The sequence below is a fragment of the Puma concolor genome, chromosome B3 (genome assembly GCF_028749965.1).
Source record: "Puma concolor isolate L17-30 chromosome B3, mPumCon1.1.hap2, whole genome shotgun sequence".
In the NCBI taxonomy this organism is placed as follows: Eukaryota; Metazoa; Chordata; class Mammalia; order Carnivora; family Felidae; genus Puma; species Puma concolor.
Genome location: NC_141672.1, coordinates 41,319,919 through 41,346,069, shown reverse-complemented (window position 1 = coordinate 41,346,069; position 26,151 = coordinate 41,319,919). Strand labels below are relative to the sequence as shown.

The following is a 26,151-nucleotide window of genomic DNA, read 5'->3' as shown; positions in this document are numbered from 1 at the left end:
ATGTCCACAAGCTATACCATACGTGACAGTTGCTTTTTAGTTTGACATTTAACATTTTTCCATACAGTTTTTATCCTTTGGAAAAATCTAAAATCTATATACTATTGCACTGGGTAAGTACTCAGAATCTATGCCATCTTCATCTAAGTGTTGTAGGAAAAATGGGGAAGAGGTTCTATGGAACAAGAATGGCAGAATGCTAATAATTATTTGAACAGGATAATAGGTACATGGAGGTTTGTTATGCTAGTCTCTCCTTTATGTATTTGAAATATTCCATATAAAAACCTTTTTAAAGTTATAGGTACTAGACATTTTACTATTTCCATCAATTATTTACATAACATTGGCCCAGTATATAGATTCTTTAATTATAATTATTGATTAAAATCCTACATTTCAAAAGAGGGGGTTTTAGGAAACAATGATTTCTCCAAAGGTTCAGGTGTTTTCACAGCTTCAGGAGTTCTTAAAAATAAAGGAATTTCAGGAGTTCGTGGAAAATTCTCGGTCCTTTCTTCTACTTCATCACTATTATCTTCTATTGGCTTCCCAAAACGTTCTGCGCATATAACCTACAAATTCAAAATAACAGAAAACTATAAAAATGAATGCTATTACATTAACAAACTCACATATATATAAAAGTGTATGAGGTAGAAAACACCATATTAACCTATTATGTTATCATTTCATAGACAAAAGAACTAAAATATTAATTGATGAAAGTGGTATCAAAATATAACTGCAAAATACGGAAAAATAACTATTTTTAATTTTCTAATTTTTCTTTTCTTCCCTGATCCACCTCCCCTAACTCTACCTGAAAAAGGAAAAGATAACCAGAACATACTGAAACTGATGAAGAAAAATGGTTAGGAATGACTTTTTTAAATTTCCACATCATGCTCTGACTCAAGAATTGTATATGATAGCTCTTTAAAAGGAAAAAGTAATTTAATTCTAAGCAATCTTACTCTCATCAGTTATGTTCTTTATACTTTTTTGCCCTTATAAATTCATTATACTATTTTCTCTGCAAAGGTTGAGAAATTCAACAGAAATTGACTTTTGTAAGGTAGGAATATGATTTCTCAAATATGTTTGCTATACCAAATATCATTTCAGAAACAATTTGGGTCCCTCTACCAAAAAAATTAAAATGTGCTTTTTATCTGTTTTTCTTTTTTTTTTTATTTTTAAATTTTTTTTTTCAACGTTTATTTATTTTTTTTGGGACAGAGAGAGACAGAGCATGAACAGGGGAGGGGCAGAGAGAGAGGGAGACACAGAATCGGAAACAGGCTCCAGGCTCTGAGCCATCAGCCCAGAGCCTGACGCGGGGCTCGAACTCACGGACCGCGAGACCGTGACCTGGCTGAAGTCGGACGCTTAACCGACTGCGCCACCTAGGTGCCCCTTTATCTGTGTTTCTTGAGCAGTACTCTACTATGTCATTTGCCTTGTTTTAACCCTTAGTACTTAGTAAAGTCAATATACATTGCCTACATCTATCATTAAAGTTGTCCACTATTAAAATATATTTTGAAGAGATTTTTGTGATAACCACTGGTTTTGATTAGCAAATCATTCAATTCTACCAAACAAAATTGTCTTCCTCAGTTGTAATTTAGTTGCAGTGTCAGTATATATATATATATATATATATATATATATATATATATATATATAGTCATGTATTAATGACAACTCTTTTTTGTATATTTTCATGTCATATAAACTTTTTGTGGCTTCATTTTTTTACTCTAAAGCTCTTCTAAGGGATAGAAGCTTTAACACCACAGCAACTCAATTACTAACCAAATAACATCTAGACCTCACATAAATAATCTTCATTAAACATAATCAGAAATTAAAGTGGAAACAATACTTTAAATTGGAATATTTTGCTTAGAAATTAGAAACCAAACATTAGACTTACTTGTGAAGTACATTTTAATTCTCTCAATGGTCTTACCGTCCCTTTATCTTCACACTCAGCATCTATTTGTTATGGGAGAAAAAACTGGGTTTTTTTACAATTGCAAATAAAACATACAAACAATAAGAAATTTAACTGTTTTTGACCCACAAAAATACCAATTTCATATAGTTCTACCTAACACATAGAAATAAGAGAATAAAACCCACATGAACAGTTTAACAGAGAAAATTATAGAGAATACTCATGTCACCACCACCCAGGTAAAGAAATAGATCATGCATACTCCATAAGGCCCATATTCCTCATATCCTCCTCCTCACAGATAATCATTCTCCTGCCTTGTGTGATAATTATTTCCTGGATTTGTTTTATATAGTTTTATCACCTGAGTAATATAGTCTATTTTTCCTGTTTTAAAAAGTTATATGATGAAATGGTAATGTATGTGTTGTCTTGCTTTTTTTGTTCCAGCATATGCTTGTGAAATTCATCTGTATTGCTTCTTATAGACATAACTTGCTTACTTGTATTGATGTAAAGGATTTCATTGTATAAGCACAACACAATATATCTACCTATTCTACTAACAAATGGGCATTCAGGGTGTTTCTACTTCAAGACTATTACAAACACCGATGACACATACATTCTTTTGTATATATATACTTGTATGTATGTACTTGTATTTCTCTAAGTATATATGTAGGAGTGGAATTACAAGGTATAGGGTATTTATATCTTCCATTTTACCAAATTTTAAATTTTTGCAAAGTTTAGTTTCCAAACTATTTATCAATATTTTTGTGGCACCTAGCCATCCCAAGTTACCTTAGGAGCCCATTCAGTTTCTAGTTATAATTTAGATATGGTCTCAATACTCATTTATAAATGAGTTTCTCCCAAATAGTTATGAGTTCTTATCGTCCTATATTCTCATCAACACTTAGTATTACCAGACTTTCTGAATTTGCTAATCTGTCAGATGTGTAGTATCTCACTGTGGTTTTATTTTTCAGTTTCCTAATTTGCTAAGCATCTTTTCATATATTTATTTGAGACAAAAGTTTCTCTATTTGAAGTGCCTATTTGTGTATTTCGCATGTATTTCTAATTGGGTTGTCTGTCTTTTTCTTCTTGGTTTGTAGAACTTCTTTACACATTTTTGGAAACCAGTCCTTTGACAGTTTTATGTATTGCAAATATATTCTCGTCTTCTTTTTATAACATCTTTTGATGAATGGAAACTCTTAAGTTTAATATAGCCAAATTTATCAGTCTTTGTTTTATTATTGGACTTTTTAATTATTTAAGAAATTCTTTCCTACCTCTAATATGTTTTTCTATTTGACCAACTGAAAGCTGTATAGTTTTGCCTTTTGCATTTAACAGTCACAACCATGATTTTCACCACAGATTAATTTCCTCAAAAGACAGGCTGGGAGACTGCTGAAAAGAATCTTTTTTTCCCCTAAGATAACTACGTGCCTTTTCGGGTATGAAGCCTTACCATATACGGTCAGTGGTAGCTAGGAATATGACAGATATGTGCATTTCCCCACATATCTGTATTAGGGGTGCATTGTTCCTAGAGATCAACTATTCCTCCCTGTCTAATGCTCTGTCAGCTTGGTATATATACAGGATTATAAACAGGTGGAACAAATCATATGTGAAGATAAGATAGGATTCTTTCTTCCAGAAGAAAGCAGGAAGAAAATCCATCTGCATGGAATCAGCATATGATGTTGGCTGAACCCTATTTTGAGAGTGGGAGAAACAGATTCACATTATGATACCATTGTGAATGTGCATATATTTACAGAATTTTTCTACTGCAAAAACGAGCCAGTATTTTTAAGTTTTTATTTGAATTCCAGTTAGTTAACATGCAGTGTAATATTAGTTTAAAGTGTATTTAGTGCTTCATCACTTACATACAACACCCGGTGCTCATCACAAGTGCATTCTTTAATCCCCACCTATTTAACCCATCCCTCCACCCCCCTCTCTTTTGGTAACTATCAGTTTGTTCTCTACAGTTAAGAGTCTGTTTCTTAGTTTGCCAGTTTGCCTCTTTTTCCCTCTATGATCATGTGTCAGTTTCTTAAATTCCATATTGGGGTGAAATCATATGGTATTTGTCTTTCTCTGACTTATTTTGCTTAGTAGGATACACTCTAGCTCCATCCACATTATTGAAAATGGCAAGACTTCATTCTTTTTATGGCTGAGTATATCTATACACCACATCTTCTTTATCCATTCATCAGTTGATGGACACAGGCTGGGCTCTTTCCATAATTTACTTATTGTTGCTAATGTTGCTACAAACATTAAAGGGCATGTATCCCTTTCAGTTAGTATTTTTATATTCTTTGGGTAAATATCTAGTAGTGCAATTGCTGGATTGTAGGGTAGTTCTATTTTTAATTTTATGAGGAAATTCCATACTGTTTTCCAGTGGCTGCACCAGTTTGCATTCCCACTAACAGTGCAGGAGGGTTCCCCTTTTTCCACCTCTTTGCCAACATCTGTTGTTTCCTGTGTTGTTAATTTCAGCCATTCTGACAGGTGTGAGGTGATAGCTCATTGTAGTTTTGATTTGTATTTCCCTGATGATGAGTGATGTTGAGTATCTTTTCATGTTAGACATCTGGATGTCTTCTTTGGAAAAGTGTCTATTCATGCCTTCTGCCCATGGATTATTTGCCTTCTGGGTGTTGAGTTTCTTAGTTCTTTATAGATTTTAGATACTAACACTTTATCAGATATGTCATTTGTAAATATCTTCTCCCATTCCATAGGTTGCCTTTTAGTTTTGTTGTTTCCTTCACTGTGCAGAAGCATTTTATTTTGATGAAGTCTTAACAGTTTATTTTTACTTTTGTCTCCCTTGCCTCAAGTGACATTATCTTGAAAGAACTTGCTATGACTAATGTCAAAGAGGTTACTGTCTGTGTTCTTCTCTCGGATCTTAATGGCTTCCTGTCTCACATTTAGGTCTTTCATCCATTTTGAATTTACTTTTATGTATGGTGTAAGAAAGTGATCTAGTTTCATTTTTTTGCATGTTGTGTGCAGTTTTCTCGACACCATTTGTTGAAGAGACTTTTTTCCAAATTGGATATTCTTTCCAGCTTTGCCAAAGATTAGGTGACCATATAATTGTGCGTCCATTTCTGGGCTTTCTATTCTGTCTCACTGATCTATGCGTCTGTTTTTGTGCCAATACCATACTGTCTTGACCACTACAGCTTTGTAATATAACTTAAAATCTGGAATTGTGATACTCTGGCTTTGCTTTTCTTTTTCAAGGTTGCTTTGGCTATTCAGGGTCTTTTGTGGTTCCATACAAATTTTAGGATTGTTTGTTTTAGCTCTGTGAAAAATGCTGGTGGTATTTTGATGGGGGTTGCACTTTTATGTGTAGATTGCTTTGGGTAATACAGACATTTTAACAATATTTGTTCTTTCAATTCATGAGCATAGAATGTTTTTCCATTTCTTTGTGTCATTGTGTCACCTTTATTTTATTTCATCAGTGTTTTATAGTTTTCAGAGTATAGATCTTTTTACCTCTTTGGTTAGGTTTATTCCTAGGTATCTTACGGTTTTTGGTGCAATTGTAAATGGAACTGATTCCTTGACTTCTCTTTCTGTTGCTTCATTTTTGGTGTACAGACATGCAACAGATTTCTGCACACTGATTTTGTATCCTACAACTTTACTGAATTTATGTATCAATTCTAGAATTTTTTTTGGTGGAGTCTTTTGGGTTTTCTATATAGAGTATCATGTCATATGCATATAATGAGACTGACTTCTTCCTTGCTGATTTGGATGTCTTTTACTTCTTTTTATTGGCTGACTGCTGTGTCTAGGATTTCCAATAATATGCTAAATAACGGTGGTGAGACTGGACATCCCTGTCTTGTTCCTGATCATAGAGGAAAAGCTCTTAGTTTTCCCCCATTAAGAATAATAATAGCTGTGGGTTTTTTGTATATGGACTTCACTATGTTGAGGTATATTCCCTCTAAACCTACTTTGTTGAGAGTTTTTAAATCAAGAATGGATGATGTACTTTGTCAAATGCTTTTCTGCATCTACTGAAACAATCATATGATTCTTATCCTTTTTTATTAAAGTGGCATATCACATTGATTGATTTGCAAATATTGAACCACCCTTACATCCCAGGATTAAATCCCACTTGATCGTGGTGAATGATTCTTTTAATGTACTGTTGGATTCGATTTGCTAGTATCTTGTTGAGAGTTTTTGCATCCATTTCATCAGGGATATTGGCCTGCAGATCTCTTTTTTAGTGGAGTCTTTGGTTTTGGAATCAGGGTAATGCTGGCCTCATAAAATGAGTTTGAAAGTTTTCCTTCCATTTCTATATTTGGGAATAGTTAAAAGAAGAATAGGTATTAACTCTTTAAATGTTTGGTAAAATTCAGGGCAACTGGGTGGCTCAGTTAAGCATCCAGCTCTTGATTTCAGCTCAGGTCATGATCTCACAGTGGGATCAAGCCCCGTGTCAGGCTCTATGCTGATGATGTGCTCGCGTGTGCGCTCTCTCTCTCCCCCACTTACCCCTCCCCCGCTCTTGTGTGTGCACTTGCACTCTCTCTCTCTCTCTCAAAAATAAAATAAATAGACATTAAAAATAAATAAATGTTTGGTAAAATTCTCCTGTGAAGCCATGTGGCCCTATACTTTAGTTCGTTGATTTTTTTTTTTTTTTTACTGATTCAACAGAATGAGCCATTTTTAAAACTTCAAAATAAAAGTCAGTAGCCCAGGGGCGCCTGGGTGGCGCAGTCGGTTAAGCGACCGACTTCAGCCAGGTCACGATCTCGCGGTCCCTGAGTTCGAGCCCCGCGTCAGGCTCGCATCAGGCTCTGGGCTGATGGCTCAGAGCCTGGAGCCTGTTTCTGATTCTGTGTCTCCCTCTCTCTCTGCCCCTCCCCCGTTCATGCTCTGTCTCTCTCTGTCCCAAAAATAAATAAACGTTGAAAAAAAAAAAAAAAAGTCAGTAGCCCACATGCTACAGACAAGAAGAAATGAAAACTTTCATACAGCCTAATGAGTGGAATAATTGTTATCCATACTGGATTACCAAAATATGTATATATGTACACATGAGATAAATTATGTTACGCATTATATTATACTTTATTTATTTATTTATTTATTTATTTATTTATTTATTTATGTGATACCCTTGAAAATTTCCAACAGCTAGTTGATTCTAGGATAATAAACTCATATACATACATATATTTATATACACACACACACATATATGCATATATATATATATATATATATATATATATATCTTGTGACCTTTCTATGATTTTATTTAAAGAAAATAATCCAAGATAGTAAAAGATTTATGTAAAAGAATATAGTAGCATTATTCATAATAGCAAGAAAACCCAAACTGGAAACAAAAAAAAAATTTTGAGAGAGAGAGAAGGGAGAGTGCATGCACACAAGTGCGCACAAGGGAAGGGCAGAGGGAGAGGAGGAGAGAAAATCTTCAGCAGACTTCACGTCCAGCACAAAGCCTGATATATGGCTCAATCTCACAACCATGAGATCATGATCTGAGCAGAAACCAACAGTAGGACACTTAACCAACTGAGTCTGAGTCACCCAAATGCCCCCTAAAATACTTAATATTTTGAGAGAGAATGGCTAAATAATTAAAATAATTAAATATAAAAATAATTCAATATTTTGAGAGAAAAGCTAAATAAATAATAGCATATCCTTACAATGGTATATGATACAGTCATTAAAAATAAAATCTATTTAATGGCATTAAAAAATACCCTCAAAAGTATATCAAGTGGAAAGAAAAGGATACAAGAAAACATACACAAGCATGTTTCAAATTTGGGGAAAAAAAATAAAAGAAAAAGACACACACATACATAGGAAAAAAAATAAGACAGAAATATATACCAGTATGGATGGTGTCAGTTATATCTGGGTGATGGTATCTTTGTTTCTTTTGTATTTTTCTCTGTTTTCCAACTCTTTTACAATGAAATGATATGTTTTATATTTAGTGAAAAAGTGTTTTTAAAACTAGGCATGCATGGTCAGTTAACCAGAGATGCAAACAATCCAAATATTAAATAGTATAAAAACCAGATATAACGTTATTCCCACTTCTTAGGAAAAATATAAACAGCAAATACCTGTATTCCCTTTTTCAAACCATTGATTGCAATTTGATTGTTCCTGTGGGGCTAACAATCTAAAATAAAATAAATAAAATTTAGATATTATTTGCTCAGTTGATAAATTATTTTAGAAATTAAAACATTTTCCTATTTTTAAATATTTTGTTTTTTAAAGTTTATCTATTTTGAGAGACAGAGAGGAAGGGACAGAAAGAGAGAAAGAGAGAGAATCCCAAGCAGGCTCTGCACTGACAGTGCAGAGCCCACGGCGGGGCTCAATCCCATTACCCCAGGATAATGACCTGAGCCAAGATCAAGAGACAGATGCTTAACCAACTGAGTCACCCAGGCGCCCAGCATTTTCCTATTTTTAAAAGTTACCTGAAATGCATCGTATTTTGTGAATTTTTAATAGCCACGGCATTTGAGCATTTTGAATGTTTACTCACAGTAGAGTCATTAAGTACCTGAACAAAAGAAATGAAGCATTAGAATTGGCTACATAAACAACAAAATTTTTTTTCTTGTCATGGCTACTGAAGGCTCTCCAAGAACATTGTCATCCTCTTCCTCATCATCATTATCAATATGAACAACCACTACAAACATTAAATGAAACCACTATATACAAAATATTAAGTCAAATACTGGGACACAAAGGTTAAAACTCTCAAGGAATTTGATATTTTGGACAAGTATAACAACTATGCTTGGTAGCATTTTGACATTTAAGGTAAACTTAAAATTTTTATCCCATATTTATGATTAATCAAGTCAATCTTACCATTTTCTCAACTGATTTCTGTGTCTATTCTCTGTAACCTCTTAAATTCAACATAAAAAAGCAAAACAGCAGATTAAAGGATTAAAGGCTGAAATTTTATTTTTTATATATGTGTGGAAAAGGTAATATTTCATTTTTAACTTTAACTAAATTTAGTATCAATATCTAAGCCACTGCTTTATTTATTTTTGTATTGTCTATTTCAAGTCATTCATTCTCTGTGAGTGACTCATTCTGAAGAGTTTCTGATTTTTATTTGACCCAAAATAAAAATATCTTTAATAGGAAAGTTTATCCCATTTGTTTTTGTTATAACAGCCACTGGTCTTAATTCTGTCATCTTACTGTGCTTTAGATAAGACCTTGTCCTTTAAAGGGCATTTGTCCCTTAAAGAACAAGTGTTGTTACTGCTTTATGTTTTAAACAATATACATGTTTCTATTGGTCTCTTGGTAAAAGTATTTATACAAGTTAAGTAGTTGTTTAGAGTGGATGCTAAGAATTAAAATTGTTGAGTATGTGCATTTTTATGTGTAATAAATACTATGAACCAGTCCTCTGAAGTAATTATACCAAATTACATTCCACTATTGACTTCAGTAGATATTATCAAATGTTGTAGTGTACGCAAATCTGATAGGTGAAACCATATATATCATTGGTTTAATATTCCTTTCCCTTTGCCCCCGAGCTCAAGCACCTCATTATGTCTAGTGACACTTCGTCTTTCTTTTTCTGTAAATTGCTTATCTTTTGCCCATTTAAAAAATTAATTTGTATTAGTATTTCTTTGTATGTTATGCATACCAATCTCCTGTCCATTCTGTCATTCTCTTCAACTTTGTTGGTGTCTTTTGTCACACATTAAGTTTTTTATTTTAATGTAGTCCATTGACTAGTTTTTCTTATACCACACTGTTGTAATTACCACATTTTGATAATATTTAAAACTGTTCTGGGATGATGAAAATGTTCTGGAATTAAGACAGTGGTGACAGTTACACTACCTTTTGAATACACTAAAAACCACTAAAATGGGCACTTTAAAATGGTGAATTTTATGATAAACTTTTAAGCATCTAATAGTATGAGTCTCCCTTATGTTGTTTAAAAAGATCTTATATTTTAAATCTTTATTTGAACTCATTTATTAATATGTTAATGTAGTGAATCATATTGATAGACTTTTCCAATGCTATTATTGCATTCCTTGGGAAAACCATGTTTTAGTCATAATATATTATTCTTTTAATGTTACACTGCCAAATTAGGTTTGCTGATCATTTATTTGGATTTCTACATGTATGTTCATTCTTGAGACTAATGTACAAATTTTTTTCATTCACTATCTCTGTCCTTGCTCCCTAATAAATTAACTATGTATAATTTGTTGCATAGCTTCCAACTTCTATGCTCTGGAATTGCTTAAATAAAGATTGCCCTCAACTGGCAATTTTGCCTCTCAGGGAATATCTAACAATGTCTGGAGGTATTTTAAGTTTATTTATTTATTTTGAGAGAGCGAGAGCAGGGGAGGGGCAGAAAGAGAGAGGGAGAGAGAATCCCAAGCAGGCTCTGCACCATCAACGCAGAGTCCCATGTGGGGCTCAATTTCATGAACCATGAGGTCATGACCTGAGCAGAGATCAAGAGTCAGAAGCTTAACCAACCAAGCCATGGAGGCGCCTCTGAAGATATTCTTCACTGTCTTTTCTTAGGGATGAGGTGCTATTGGCCTCTAGATCACAAGGTGACCCTACAACAAAGAATTATCTGGCCCAAAATGTCTATAGTGTCATGGTTTAGAAACTCAATTTATTCCTAAAGGTTTGGTAAAATTTACCTGAAAAACTCATTCCCACGTGTTTTGAAAGGTGTGTGTGTGTGTGTGTGTGTGTGTGTGTGTGTGTGTGTGTGTGGCAGAGGGAGAAGGGAGGCACATAAAGAAGAAAAGAAAAAACAGAGAACTGCTTACATTTCAGTTTCACCTACATTTCCATTTCTAGTTAATTGATCTATTCATGCTTTTCTTTTTCAGGCTATTTAATAACTTATATTGTCCTATAAAATTGTCCCCCTCACCTACATTTTCAAATTTACTGATATAAAGTCTTACATAGTATTCTCTTAAGACTTTGAAAAGATTTCTTCCATATATTCAATGATACGTACTCTTCCCTCTCTATTTTATTAAATATAATAAAATTTATTTTATTGATATTTAAAAGTTATTAATTTTTGGCTATACTGATTAACCCAACCTTTTAATTTCATTAATTTCTCTTTTTCTCTTTATTAATTCCTACTTTCTTTGCATTAATTGTTATTTTCCTATTTTGAGTTGAACTTTTCATGCTTGGAATTAAACTTTTCCTACTTAAAGTTCAGCTACTTTTAAACTTTATTTTCTATATTTGTTTTCAAATATAAATTTCTCTCTGAGAAGCAATTTGGCTATATTCCACAGGTTTTGGTTTATAGTATTCTTTTAAATAATTTTAAGTTTTCTTTTTATTTCTTCTATAACCCCCAAATAATTTGAAAGTGTAAATTTCCTTTCCCTCTAAGTACTTTTTTTCTTGAGAGGAGGGCTATATTTTTGTTTAACTTATATTTTTTATAAGTAGTGGTAAGTGAAGAGAACAACTTTTTAGAATTGATTGAGGTATTCTTTTGGTTCTAGTAAACAGTTAATTTTGGTGAATACTGCAAATATCAGGAAAAAGAAGTATAAAGGGAGCCTGAGAAATGACACTGTATAAATGGTCCTATCATCCCTGATTATTGAACCTGAGTCACCTACTTTAGAATTTCACTGCAGGTAAGAGAAAAATGTTTATCTTGTTTAAGATGCTGTTATTTCATTTCATTGGTTTTGTATTGTTAAATGTGTAACCAAACTCAACCTTAAACTCAAGATACTACTTTTTTTGAGAAAGCTATCCTTTTTAAAATTATGGATTAAATACTTTCTTGGAATTCCATTAATTTTTATTTTATTTATTTTGAAAATGTATAATTTGGTTTATCGTGGTTCTTATGACTTGGTGAGTTATTCTTTTTAAAAACATGAAATATATTTTTCCCTATTAATGCTTTTTGTCTTGAACTCTGTTTTTTAATTTTTAAATTTTAGTTAACATACACTCCAATACTGGCTTCAGGAGTAGAATTCAGTGATTCATCACTTACATACAATACTCAGTGCTCATCACAAGTGCCCTCTTTAACATCCATCACCCATCTAGCCCATCCCTCACCCACCTCCCTCCATCAACCTTTAGTTTGTTTTCTATCATTAAGAGTCTTTTGTGGTTTGTTTCCCTATTTTATATGGCACTGTAATAACAATGTTTTTGTCCCATTGTTCTACCTTTACCCTTCATTTGTCAAGTTTTTTCAGCTCTTCTATTTTAAAAGTATGTATATGGCTGTACCACTCTAGAAAACAGTATGGAGTTTCCTTAACAAGTTAAAAATAGAACCAGCCTACAATCCAACAACTGCACTACTGGGTATTTACCCAAAGGATATAAAAATACCAATTCAAAGGGATACATGCACCCTGATGTTAGAGCAGCATTATCAACAATAGCCAAATTATGGAAAGAGCCCAAAAGTCCATCGACTGATGAATGTATAAAGAAAATGTGATATATATGTATATGTATATTATATACATGTGTGTGTATTATATATATATGTATATATGTGTGTGTATTATATACACATATATAATGGAATATTACTCAGCCATCAAAAAGATTGAAATCTTGCCATTTGCAATGATGTGGATGGAGCTAGTGAGTATTATTCTAAACAAAATAAATCAGCCAGAGAAAGACAAATCCCATACGATTTCACTCCTAGGTGGAATTTAAGAAAACAGATGAACATAGGGGCAGGAGAGAGGCAAACAAACCATAAAACAGACTCTTAACTACAGAGAACTAACTGAGGATTGCTGGAAGGGAGGTGGGCAGTGTATGGGCTAGATGGATGATGGGGATTAAGGAGTGTATTTGTCTGATAAGCACTGGGTGTTGTATGGGAGTGAAGAATCACTAAATCCTACACCTGAAACTAATATTACACTGTATGTTAACCATCTGGAATTTAAATAAAACTTGGAAAAAAATAGAAGTATATGTCTGTATTTTGTTTATATATCCCATAGAAGCATCTCTGTCACATTTCTGAATACTGATTTGTTCAGAACTATTTATGGCATCTTATTTTCTATTTATAATGTATTCTAGTTATTTTATCTACTCTTCCATCCCTGCCTTTTGTTGGACTGATTAAGTTGTTCCATCATTTTTCTTCTACTGTTTTAAAACTAGTGCATGTCATTTCTCTTATTTTGGTTACTCTTACATGTTTAACATACACGCATAAATTCACATTTTCCCAACAATATATAAGTGAATCAGTATTTGTATCTTCTCTCTACTTCCACCCCGCCCCCAAGAAAAGAACTTGGGTAAACTTTTGTTTCCCTTATTTATCTTCCTACCTTCATCCCATATTGATCTCATCTGAAATTTTAGTACCAGATTTAAACATTTTTGTAATTAATACATATTTACGATAAGTTTCACTAATTAATTTGGTTACCACTACACCTCTATCTGTATGTATTAATTACAAATTAATGAAAGGCAATTATATTTTCCATTGAGAATTCCCCCCTGGAATATTTTCAGGAAGAATGGGGGAAGACAGAGATGTGCCACACCAGAAGCTAGCTTTCTGGGTGGTATGCTCCTTATTTTTCTTAAGCATCAAGAACCCCCTAGAAGGGCGACTGGGTGACTAAGTTTGTTAAGCATCTGACTCTTGACTTTGTCTCAGGTCATGATCTCATGGTTTCTGAATTCAAATCTGTGTTGGGCTCCGTGTTGATGGTGCAGAGCCTGCTTGGAATTCTCTCTCTCCCTCTCTCTCTCTCTCCACCCCTCCTCTGCATGTGCTCTCTCTCAAAATAAACAAATAAACTTAAGAAAAGAACTCCCTAGAGTTACCATCTATCTCTCTAACTGAAGCTCCTATACTTACTGCTTCCACCTACAGACAGTGATCCATTGCTGATGCCTAGCCAAAGGCAGAGTAGATATGAGTTGAACAGGTGTTAACTAATTAACTCCCACTGAAGTAACCCAACCAATTACTCTATTCATTGTCCCCAGACCTATACCTTCTATAATAGTGTTCTATGCAAGTCCTGGGTCACAATTTCCCCCTTCAATCTAATCCTGTTTTCTTCCTTCAGAAATATCTGGGTTTGACTAGGTACAGGGCTTGGCATTTTTAAATGTCTTTTCTATGTTTTAAGAGTAAGTGAGAAGGCTACAGTATATGTTCAGGCTGCCATATTGAAATTCTTTTAAGATTTTTAGACACTGAGGTTGTAGTAATGGCTGATTTAATATATTTATAACACACACACACACCAATGTTCTAAATGCAATACATTCATTATCTCATTTAATGCAAGCAAATATTTAATTTATACTATTAAAAAGGAAATACCTACCTGCATGTTGTTTCCTTTCTGCCTAAAGTCAATATTGGCAAGCTTTGACTGTTTCACAGAACTTTCTTCTTTTTTATCTAGGTTATTAAATTGTACAACTTCAAATGAATTTCAGAGATAGAATCAAATATTATGCCCAAAATTCAACATAAACTTGTAATTAAAAAAATCAAGTTACATGAAGATTTAATTTAAATTATAGAAGTGTGTGGAATTCCTGCAAACCTTTTAATTCCTCACTATATAAACTATCATAACAAGCATGAGTGTAAAATGAAAACCAGCTTACAAAACTACATCTTTATAATGAGGAACCAAATAAGACTGAGGGAAAAAGAACAGCTAGTGCAGTTAATCTAATACAATGTAGTTAATCTAATCTGCAGATCCACTGAATGAAACACGATTCAAATATCTCAGTGACTAGGTCACAAATATCATTAATACAAGTCAGCTACCCACTTTAATTACATACACTAATAACACAACTCCTCAAATGAAAAATTATTATTCATCCTCCTCTGGCAGCTGTGTGACCCAACCAGAACACTTGTTTTAATATTATGTGGATGATTTCTCTCTCAAAGAGAAAAAAGTTAGGGATAGAAGGCATATTGTTCACTCTCAGAAAGAATCAAAGTGATACTTTCTGAGTCTATTGGTCTCTAGTATTGTTTGTTCTTGCTTACACCAAATGATAACAAAATTTGCTTCTGCCTTTTCTTCTATGTGTTTACAAAGAAAACTAAGTTTTTAAATAATTAACAGATACTGTACCTACAACTCTTGCCTCTGAAGAATGCATTTTCATTGGTCTGACTTTCTCAGATTCATATGGAAGAAATAATCGACTGTTTTGAGGGGCTTTATTCAATATAAGTACATGTTGTTCATCTTTTTCAAAAATTCTGAAGGGTAAATTACATTAAATATTTAGTAAGTAAAAAATTAACATATTTTCAATCTAGAAGAGACTTATATACTATATAAATTCATTTTGCAGATAGTAAAACTGAGTTTCAGAACATTTAAAATATCTGCCCAATAAAATTATTTACTGGTGTCACAGCTAAAACACACTTTTCCAGATTAAGTCCAGTGCTCTTCTCAGTATACCACACTCTCATTTTAAAACATAATCAATTTACTCAAGGGATACAGGAGTGCTGATGCATAGGGGCACTTGTACCCCAATGTTTATAGCAGCACTTTCAACAATAGCCAAATTATGGAAAGAGCCTAAATGTCCATCAACTGATGAATGGATAAAGAAATTGTAGTTTATATACACAATGGAATACTACTTGGCAATGAGAAAGAATGAAATATGGCCTTTTGTAGCAACGTGGATGGAACTGGAGAGTGTGATGCTAAGTGAAATAAGTCATACAGACAAAGACAGATACCATATGTTTTCACTCTTATGTGGATCATGAGAAACTTAACAGAAGACCATGGGGGAGGAGAAGGAAAAAAAAAAGTTATAGGGAGAGAGCCAAACCATAAGAGACTCTTAAAAACTGAGAATAAACTGAGGGTTGATGGGGGGTGGGAGGGAGGGGAAAGTGGGTGATGGGTATTGAGGAGGGCACCTTTTGGGATGAGCACTGGGTGTTGTATGGAAACCAATTTGACAATAAATTTCATATTAAAAAAATAAAATATAATAATTTTAGGAGAATTTCTAAACATGTTAAAAAATTTCTAAACAAAACTTTATCCACAAATAACATGCTACAGATTTCAGAGTACTTCAAACTTTAAAAATAATTATTCAGAAACAATTCAGCTACATGAATCCAGAAACCACTAAAGCAATAACACAAATCATAAATGGGTCTTTTTAGTTTTTTACTTAAAATTTTACTTAAGTTTTTTACTCATTGAATTTTTCCTAAAGAAATAATTTTAATTAGTTTTAGTTAAATAATTTAAATGATGTTATTTATAATAACTATGAAATAGATATTGAGTAAAAATGACTAAACAGTTACATAAATTCCTCTCAATATAGAGGATTTTTACAGTACTAAAAAGTCATGAAGTGAAATTCTATACATGTACTTATTTCCTACTCAATTTCTTTGGAGAATTAAAGACAACATTATTATGTTTGTAAGAAGTGGGAGGGGGGAATCAAGAAAATTAATAGATCCAAAGAAGTGGGATCAGAGAAATTAACTTTGGAGAGGAAATGTGTTGAAACATCAGGACAAGAGTAATGGAGCCTACTAAGGAGATGAATTGAAAAAGAATAAAAAAGCATTCGGGCAAAAAGAGAAAAGGTAGAAATTTTATCAGACACAGCAACAGTAATACATCTATTTTTCTGTCACACAGTAACAGGTAAAATCTAACTTTTTTTTTTAATGCCTCCATCACTGATGTCTGCTTTATCACCATAAGGATGAAAAGCAAGGAAACATATGATGCCACAGATTCAGTAGCATTTTGATTCATCTTCACTCTCTGTGGCAAAAGAACGGTCAAGCTGGTGACAGAGTGAAAAAAAGGTAAATACAGGGGTGCCTGGGTGGCTCAGTTGGTTGGGCATCCAGCTCTTGTTTTCAGCTCAGGTCATGATCTCATGGTTCTAGGGACAGAGTCCCATGTTGGGCTCTGCACTGATAACACACAGCCTGCTTAGGATTCTCTCTGTCCTCTTGCCGCCCCTCCCCCACTGGCTCACGCATGCTCAGTTCTCTCTCAGAATAATAAATAAATAACCATTTTTTATGGTTAATAAATAAAAAGTTTTAAATGGTTGTTATGGGGGGGGGAGAGGGAGGGAGAGAGAGAGAGAGCACACAAAAAGAGAGAGGCAGAGAGAGAGGGGGAGACCCAGAATCCAAAGCAGGCTCTAGGCTCTGAGTTGTCAGCACAGAGCCCTACATGGGGCTCGAACTCACACGAACTGGGAGATCATAACCTGAGCTAAAGTCAGACGCTTAACTGAATGAGCCACCAGGCTTCCCTGTAAATAAATAAACATTTTTTCAAAAGTTAAATATAATGCTGCTCCCACTATTATTCCTTTGTTTTACTCCTACTGGTGACCCATCATGGAAAACTGGATGAAAGGTAGCTTATAAAACAGCAAATGTGCTGCTGCTACCTTATTTCTCTCTATACATTATCCTTGGCCTTACTAAATAACAAGCATATTTTAATGTTAGTCTACAATATTTAAGGGTATAAATTAATATTTTTCATAACAAATAAGCAGAAAATAGCCTGCACAAAAATGTATATAGATACTGTGTGAATATTAGTGGCTTGGGATAGAATATGGAATCAAATGTTTAGATGCAGAATAACCATTCACATAAAATCCCATTTTAAGGATTACCTATACCTTTCTTTCAATTCCTTTCTCTTTTCCTTATTTTTATTTTTTTCTTCCAGAGTTTCTGCAAGATTCTTAGTTTCATGAAGTCTTGCAATCTGCTAAAAAGAAAAATGACAAAGCAGAACAAAGTAAGTACCAAGGAACACATGCTTTATCTTAATAAATATGATTTTTTCTATATAATTACAGGATTTATGTTTTTGTAGTATTAGCTATATTTAGTAAAAGTTGCTAAAACCAGGTCAAAATTAACAATAAATCATACTCCTTTAATTTTTCCTTACAATTTCATTAGCCAACCTAGATTCAATGAACTTCCATCTTCTTTTTTAAGGACTATGATCAGAAGCAAAGCAGACATCAATTCCCCGTAAACAGACCTAGTTATCATACATTTTAAAGGAAGTAGCATCTACTTTGTTCTTACTACTAAAATGACTTTACTGTTATTTGGAACCTAATACCTATGAATGGTAAATGTATCTTCTTTAACACAATTTTCAAAAAATTCAGAAAATTAGCTATTCTATTTTTTTCTCAGAATCTGGAAGTAACTTTGATGGGTTCTCAGTCGATGAAAGCCATTTCAATAGATGACATTAAAAATGTATTCAAGAAATTATGCACCATCAATCTTTAAGTCTAAACTAGTTCTAGCCTAGCTCTATAAAGATTATAGTCATAAATTTTCAAGATTAAGTTCTTAAAACCATTTATTGTCTTGTTTTCTTTGCTGACAACACTGTTGTAGTGAGTGCCTTTAAATTCCTGTTATTAAGCTACACTTGCTCTTTACTCATCTTTTTTCAGCTGCCAAAGAAAATTAAACCATTCCCTAAAACTTAAAATTAAATATACTTACTACCTAAAACATATTTTTGGATCCAAAGATAATCTGAGGCAAATAAATTATCATAAGCCATTCTCCATATTTAGGCTTTTTGGAAATAGCTCTTCTAAGACTAAATATACCATTATACATATACCTTAAATATATTAGAAATATATTACAAAATATATACCTGGTTTAAATAATTAATTTCTATTTCCACTTCATCTACTTCTTTCTTCAATTCAGATGAACTTTTGGAAAAACTTCTGGCATGTTTAAGAATATTTTGTGTTTTACATCTCACATTAACCCTTTTATATTAAGGAACGATGTTATGCAAGTAAAATTGACATTTATAACATATGTACCATATCAGAAATAGTTAACATTATGTCACATTATTTATAAAATGTTCCATATAAGCAGTAAGCAATATTAATAACAGTGCCTGAAAACAGGTAATGCTAACATGAACATTTGGCAAACTGACAAAGATAACTTGTTGCTTACCTATATTATATAATGAACTTAAAAACATTTCACCTAAAATATGTTAGAATTTTTTTTCACTTAAATATTTCACATGGGGTTTTTTTGCTTTTGTTTTTTTACCTAAGTTCATCAAGTTATTTGGTATAACTAAAAATATGTAATCAATTCAGGTCCAAATTTAACTTCTTGTGTTTCCATTATTTATTTGTTCCAAAATCAATGTTTAAAAATCTACCCAATCAATTTCCCTTTTCTTGTTCTGTAAGGTTCATCAGTGCAGCCTGCAGGACTCAGAAAACAGCAAGATCTTCCATCTGGACTTTCTGCTTGAACTGAAGTTACACCAATTTCAAGTAGAGAATTTCTCAGCTGTTAACAGACATCCTGCACAGTTATTAATCACTACAACTTCCTAAGTTACTCTATAATCCATTTAGGGGAATTTAAAAATAAAATAGTGATAGTGAACAAGAACTCCAGAGAAAATCTATTTAAGATGGAATATCTCCTACTCTGCCCTAAAATATATAATTTATATGCTGGAACATAAAATTTCACATGAATATTATTTATGCTATATTGTTATAAAAAGTATCAATTAAATTTTAAATATAGACATTTAAATCCTAATCTTCAATTCTCCCTACCTTCATCACCTGTTCTTGTTTCTCATATAATCTTGTAACTCATCCCTTCCTACATCCAACCCCCTAATCCCCGCTATACCTCATGCATCAATGAACCTCTGCCTCTTCCAATTGAGAAGTTACAACACAAGCAGCAAATGAACAACTATGCTGTTTACAGTTGTTTATAAGCTAAAACCTAAACATGAAGACAGCAAGCAGCAAAGGAGTTAAAAGATGATTTAGGATGAAGCAGAATGAAGCAAGGTAGAATGCAGGGATAAAGAAGACTTAGTACAAACAGTGGAGTTATAATCTAATAGGAAAGCATATGAAGGATTGCAGAGGTTGGAAGAGGATTAAAGTTCTAAGTTCATCATCAGGGAAGATCACCTTGACAAACAGATGAGACTTAGACCAATTAAGAATTACTTAATCATCTAATACAATGCCACTGTATTAGAATTATTTGTTTACATGTCTGTCTCCCTTACTAAACTGTGAGCTCCCTGCAAGAAAGCTCTGTATCTTCTTGAGGATTGCCTGGCACAAGGTAGTCCCCAATGAATTTCTATAGATGAGTAAATAATTGTGATTACCACCTTCCATTCTAACAAGTAATAACCGATTGATTTAATTGGAATTCTTTCTTTGGTAAGACAGAGCAAGAAGACTTCTTCATTGGTTTGGTTGCTAAGATACACCACTTAAAGCAGTCATCACTTTATTCTCATTAAAACTGCTTGCTTCTGATCACATGTATATAAATATGAAAACTAACCCCAGCTGACCTGTAAAGTAACTTCTCTATTTTTTTAATTAAACAAGCAAAAAACTCCAAATCCATGTGATACTTACCAAGGAATCACAATGACAAAACACAGAAAAAAACACTTATCTACAAAAATTCTAGGTAGAAGTACTTTTGTGGATACATATGTAATGTCCATTTAGTAAGTGATGGAAAAGGAGCAGGTACTGAAAAACAAAATCATATTTTAGTTTAATTCATTATTCATTACAAAGATACAATTATTAAACAATATATAAAAAATGTTAATACCTAGAAGTTCCATAAAGATAGCTTCATTCATTTTTAGTTGTTCAGTACATGCCAACACTCTATTCTGAATTTCTTCATGTTCTTTTTTCTTCTCATAATATACATGTGAAAGAGGTGTTTCTGAGTATTTTAGTTGATATTGCTTCAAAACATCTTTATACTGACATACATAATCATGATACATTTTTCTGTTAAAATTTTAAAAAATGATGTCAATATAAAAACAGTATATCTAGAAACTTTCTAAGTATCACTTGTTAAAGTCTACTAAACTAAGTATAAATGGCAAGTCAAATACCTACTTATCCGTTTCCCTCAATACTGTCTGCCCTTCAAACTTTCCTTAACTCCATCACACTTTTCAAGTCTTTACTTTCCCACTGAGTTATTCATTCCTTAATCCTCTTCCATTTAACTTTTACTCTCACCATTCCAAAGAAACTACCCTTCACGAGGTCACCAATGATCTAACTGTCCAACTCAGTGATCTCTTTTTTTTCTCATCCTAAGACAGTGCAGAACCTTTTTTTTTTTTTTTTAGTTTTTATTTAAATTCTAGTTAGTTAACATACAGTCTAATATTAGTTTCAGGTGTACAATTTAGTGATTCAACACTTACATACAACACCTGGTGCTCATCACAAGTGCACTCCTTAATCTCCATCACCTATTTAATCCATCCCCCACCCACCTCTCCTCTGGTAAACATTAGTTTGTTCTCTACAGTTAAGAGTCCGTTTCTTATTTGCCTCTTTTTTCTCCCTATGGTCATTTGTTTTGTTTCTTAAATTCCACATAGGGGTGAAATCATATGGCATTTGCTTTTCTCTGACTTACTTTGCTTAGCATGATACTCTCTAGTTTCATCCATGTCAATGCAAATGGCAAGATTTCATTCATTTTTATGCCTAATGTTCCACTGTGTGTGTGTGTGTGTGTGTGTGTGTGTGTGTGTGTGTGTGTGTGTGTGTATACCACATCTTCTTTATCCATTCATCAGTCAGTGAACACTTGGGCTGTTTCCATAATTTGGCTATTGTAGGTAATGTTTGCTATAAACATTGGGGTGCATGTATCCCTTCAAATTAGTGTTTTTGTATTTTCTTGGTAAATACCTAGTAGTACAACTGCTGGCTCATAAGACAGTTCTATTTTTAACTTTATGAGGAACCTCCATACCGTTTTCCAGAGTAGCTGCACCAGTTTGCATTTCCACCAACCAGTGCAGGAGCGTTTCCCTTTCTCCACATCCTTGCCAATACCTGTTGTTTCTTGTGTTGTTGGTATTTGGGATTTCATCAAAAGATATTTGAGACTTCATCAAAGTTAAAATTTTTTTTTAATGTTTATTTATTCTTGAGACAAGAGACAGAGCGTGAACAGGGGAGGGGCAGAGAGAGAGGGAAACACAGAATCTGAAACAGGCTCCAGGCTCTGAGCTGTCAGCACAGAGCCCGACATGGGGCTCAAACCCACGAACTGTGAGATCATGACCTGAGACGAAGTCGGACGCCCAACCGACTGAGTCACCCAGATGCCCCAAGACTTCATCAAAATTAAAACCTTCTTCAGTGAAGGAAACAATCAATAAAACTAAAAGGCAATTTATAGAATGGCAGAAGATATTTACAAATGACATATCTGATAAAGGGTTAGTATCTAAAATATATAAAGAACTTATAAAACTGAACACCCCAAAATGAATGATCCAATTAAAAATTGGCAGAAGACATGAATAAACATTTTTCCAAAGAAGATAAACAGATGGCCAACAGACACAGGAAAAAGTGCTCAACAACACTCATCATCAGGGAAATGCAAATCAAAACTACAATGAGAACCTGGTTCTTCTGATGACTTCCTGATATCTATCCTCCCTGAGTTTTCAGTTGTTATTGTCCCCAGTCCATCTACCTCTAAAACTATGTGTTCTAAATCCTCAACTCTCTAATCTAACATTATAAAGGAAGTCATGTTTTATGTGTTAGAACTCTAGGTTCACAATCATTCTTATATACTCCATATCTGTTTTATGAAGGAAATTTCAGCACTGTTTGGAGGATCTCCTCCAGTCTAAATCACGTAGAGGTGGATCGGTCATCTATGTAGACACAAGTCTTAAGTGGGACAGTTAATTCTTGCAAAAGGATATTAACTCTTCCTTCTCATTTGACTTTTGCTTGATCTACAATAGGGGTCAGTTACTATGACCTATGGGCCAAATCTAACCTGTCACTTGTTTTTGTATGGCCTGTGAGCTAAGAATAACTTCTGAATTTTAAAATTACTGAAAAACAAAATAATAGTATTTCATGACACATTAAAATTATATGAAATTCAAGCTGTAATGTCCATAAATAACGTTTTATTAGAACACAGCCGTTCATTTTGTATTGTCTAAAGTTGTTCTTGCATCACAACAGTAAGGTTGAGTATCAACAGAGACTTAGTATAACCCACAAAGCCTAAAATATTTACTATCTGGCTCTTTATAAAAAAAAAAAGTTTGCTGGGGCGCCTGGGTGGCTCAGTCGGTTGAGCGTCCGACTTCAGCTCAGGTCACGATCTCGCGGTCCGTGAGTTCGAGCCCTGCATTGGGCTCTGGGCTGATGGCTCGGAACCTGGAGCCTGCTTCCGATTCTGTGTCTCCCTCTCTCTCTGACCCTTCCCTGTTCATGCTCTGTCTCTCTCTGTCTCAAAAATAAACTTAAAAAAAAAATTAAAAAAAAAAGTTTGCTAATCCTAATCTACAACAATGAAAATGTTCAATCCAGGTTTATCATAGGAAATATATTCTTTAGATTCTTTCTACCCAATTCTTAAGTTTCAAGAAAGAACATGCATTGAAAATTTTCTAAAAATATATAGTCCTTATGTTCCTCAAAATTTTGTAAATTTTCTAAATCAAAACATTTTATATAGGGGAAATTTATTTAAAGATATTATGATTATCTCATCTTAACAGATGAGAAAAGAACAGTATTCGTAAATGCTTGTATACTGAGAAAAAAAAGTAAGGATAACAGCATTGTACTGATCAGCAGATCTGAATCTCCTCATGTTTTAATTTTTTAATATACTAAATAAACTCTGGGGGCACCTGGGTAGCTCAGTCGGTTAAGCATCTGACTTTGGCTCAGGTCATGATCTCACAGTTTCTGAGTTTGAGCACCATGTCAGGCTCTCTGCTGTCAGCACGGAGCCCACTTCAGATCCTCTGTCCCCCTCTCTTTCTACCCCTCCCCCACTTGTTCTCTATCAAAATAAATTAAATTAAAAAATATATATATATACACACATATACTAAACTCTGTCCCCTTTAGCAAGATAAAGCAGTTGAGCCCCAAAACTCCTATTCCTCTAAATGCCTATTTACTAATTAATCCCTCACTTCTTTTTAAAAAAATTTGTTTTTGAGACAGAGATAGAGTGCGAGTGGAGGAGGGGCAGAGAGAGAGGAGACACAGAATCCGAAGCAGGCTCCAGGCTCTGAGCTGTCAGCACAGAGCCCAATGCGGGGCTCGAACTCACAAACTGCAAGATCATGACCTGAGCTGAAGGTCACCTAGGCTGAGCCACCTAGGCACCCCTAATCCCTCACTTCTTGGGAAAATGGCCCAGGGAAGAGGGAAATACCTATAGAAAACTGAATTGGAGTGGCCAGTTTCAGATGAAATTAGCATTCCACATTTACCCTATTCGTGTTGTATATTCATGCCCACTGTTCTTATATACTCCATACAGGGACTTTAGCAGAGACCAGCATAGCAAAATCATGATTCAAGAAGAGCCCTGACTATCTCATCTGCTGACAATACTAGTCTTAATGAATGTCTAGAATGGAAGATTAGGAGAAACAAGAAGCTGGTTCCTCTATTTCCTTCAGCATCCATGATACCAACAAATGGAGTCATTTCCTTTTATAAGCATCTGGTATTGAGTCATCAATTCAATCAACCTGTGTGGTTGGTTTAAGAAAGAAATACTTGTTTCCACTATTAAAGTGACTACTCTGGCTACCTAAGAGAAGTCATCCACAACAAACACTATCAGCTAGGTACACTTTTGAACTGCTTTGTTCTAGCCTCTCAAAGAAGCATTTTAAATAATGTTTTATAGCCATGACTTGCATTGAGAGATGTTCTAAGAAGTAATATATATTTTGTTTATTTTGGGGAGGTCACTGAAGATACTACCACACTATATAATTATCCTTTAATGAGAACTCAGGCGAGAAATTTCTCTCAAAACTCATTACCAGGAAAAACTTCTGCTTATCCTTAACAATTGAACTGTTTTTTAAATGAATACTCTGGGGGCGCCTGGGTGGCGCAGTCGGTTAAGCGTCTGACTTCAGCCAGGTCACGATCTCACGGTCCGTGAGTTCGAGCCCCGCGTCAGGCTCTGGGCTGATGGCTCAGAGCCTGGAGCCTGTTTCCGATTCTGTGTCTCCCTCTCTCTCTGCCCTTTGCCCGTTCATGCTCTGTCTCTCTCTGTCCCAAAAATAAATAAACGTTGAAAAAAAAATTTTTTTTAAAAAATAAATGAATACTCTGAATCCCAAAATGATCACATTTCCACAATGCCTGACTACTAGGAATTCCAGAACCTAATCTGTATCTATATTTAACAAATGTACAAGGCCATGTAATATGAATTTCTATTCTAATCAAATGCTTCATCTTCTTACATTATCCTTATATTCCTATAGCCTTAATTTTTATGTTTAGTTTTCTTTTAACACTATGGCATTATACAAATTATCTCAAATCCTTTTTAGATTGAAGCGGGGTCTAAAAATGACAAAGTAACAGTCTCTTTCACTAATTTCACCCTTTACCTATTCCTTGGATGACTGTATACTCTAGCTTTCTTTCCTTTTTGCTCTATTCATTTCCATGGACAATCTTACCTATTTCCATGATTTCAAATGCCAACAAAGTCCAAATCTATTACTTTAGTTGTTATCTTAAGACCTATCTTTGAATATAAAGGGTATTGCAGTTCTATATTTAGTATGTTTTTAATTAAAATATAAAAATTGGAGTGATGTCAGCAAGAGGACAGAATAAAACATCCCTCATGTGTATTGCCCCCTCAAAAATAATAATTACCATATATCCATGGACAAAAGTGCATTTGTGAGAGCTTTGTGATCCAGGTAGGAGACTGTGAAACCCTGGTGTAGTCCAAGACTAAGAAGAGCTATTTTGAGAAGGCAGGCTCACATCCTGGTGGTTAACTCACTCTGGTCCTGACTACAGACCCAGAAATAGTTCTGTACTCCTGAGACCTCAGCTACAGCCCATTTGGCCTTGGG

At 33.9% G+C, this 26,151-nt stretch overlaps 1 protein-coding gene across 5 annotated transcripts in view; it reads right to left on the bottom strand.

Moving 5' to 3' along the window:
* Positions 1 to 26,151, bottom strand: part of CB3H14orf39 (chromosome B3 C14orf39 homolog) — a 53,422-nt gene that overhangs the window by 14,982 nt on the left and 12,289 nt on the right. For 3 of the 5 annotated variants that reach the window (XM_086709614.1, XM_086709618.1, XM_086709617.1), the window contains 10 exons: positions 20,832 to 21,019; positions 20,704 to 20,746; positions 18,841 to 18,961; positions 17,825 to 17,916; positions 15,247 to 15,377; positions 14,470 to 14,546; positions 8,530 to 8,615; positions 8,164 to 8,222; positions 1,943 to 2,004; positions 397 to 575 (listed from right to left, as the gene is read on the bottom strand). In XM_086709614.1, coding sequence (XP_086565740.1) covers positions 397 to 575; positions 1,943 to 2,004; positions 8,164 to 8,222; positions 8,530 to 8,615; positions 14,470 to 14,546; positions 15,247 to 15,377; positions 17,825 to 17,916; positions 18,841 to 18,961; positions 20,704 to 20,746; positions 20,832 to 21,019 — 1,038 coding nt within the window. The remainder of the gene's footprint in view (positions 1 to 396; positions 576 to 1,942; positions 2,005 to 8,163; positions 8,223 to 8,529; positions 8,616 to 14,469; positions 14,547 to 15,246; positions 15,378 to 17,824; positions 17,917 to 18,840; positions 18,962 to 20,703; positions 20,747 to 20,831; positions 21,020 to 26,151) is intronic. The other 2 variants (XM_086709615.1, XM_086709616.1) reach the window with 2 other exon arrangements.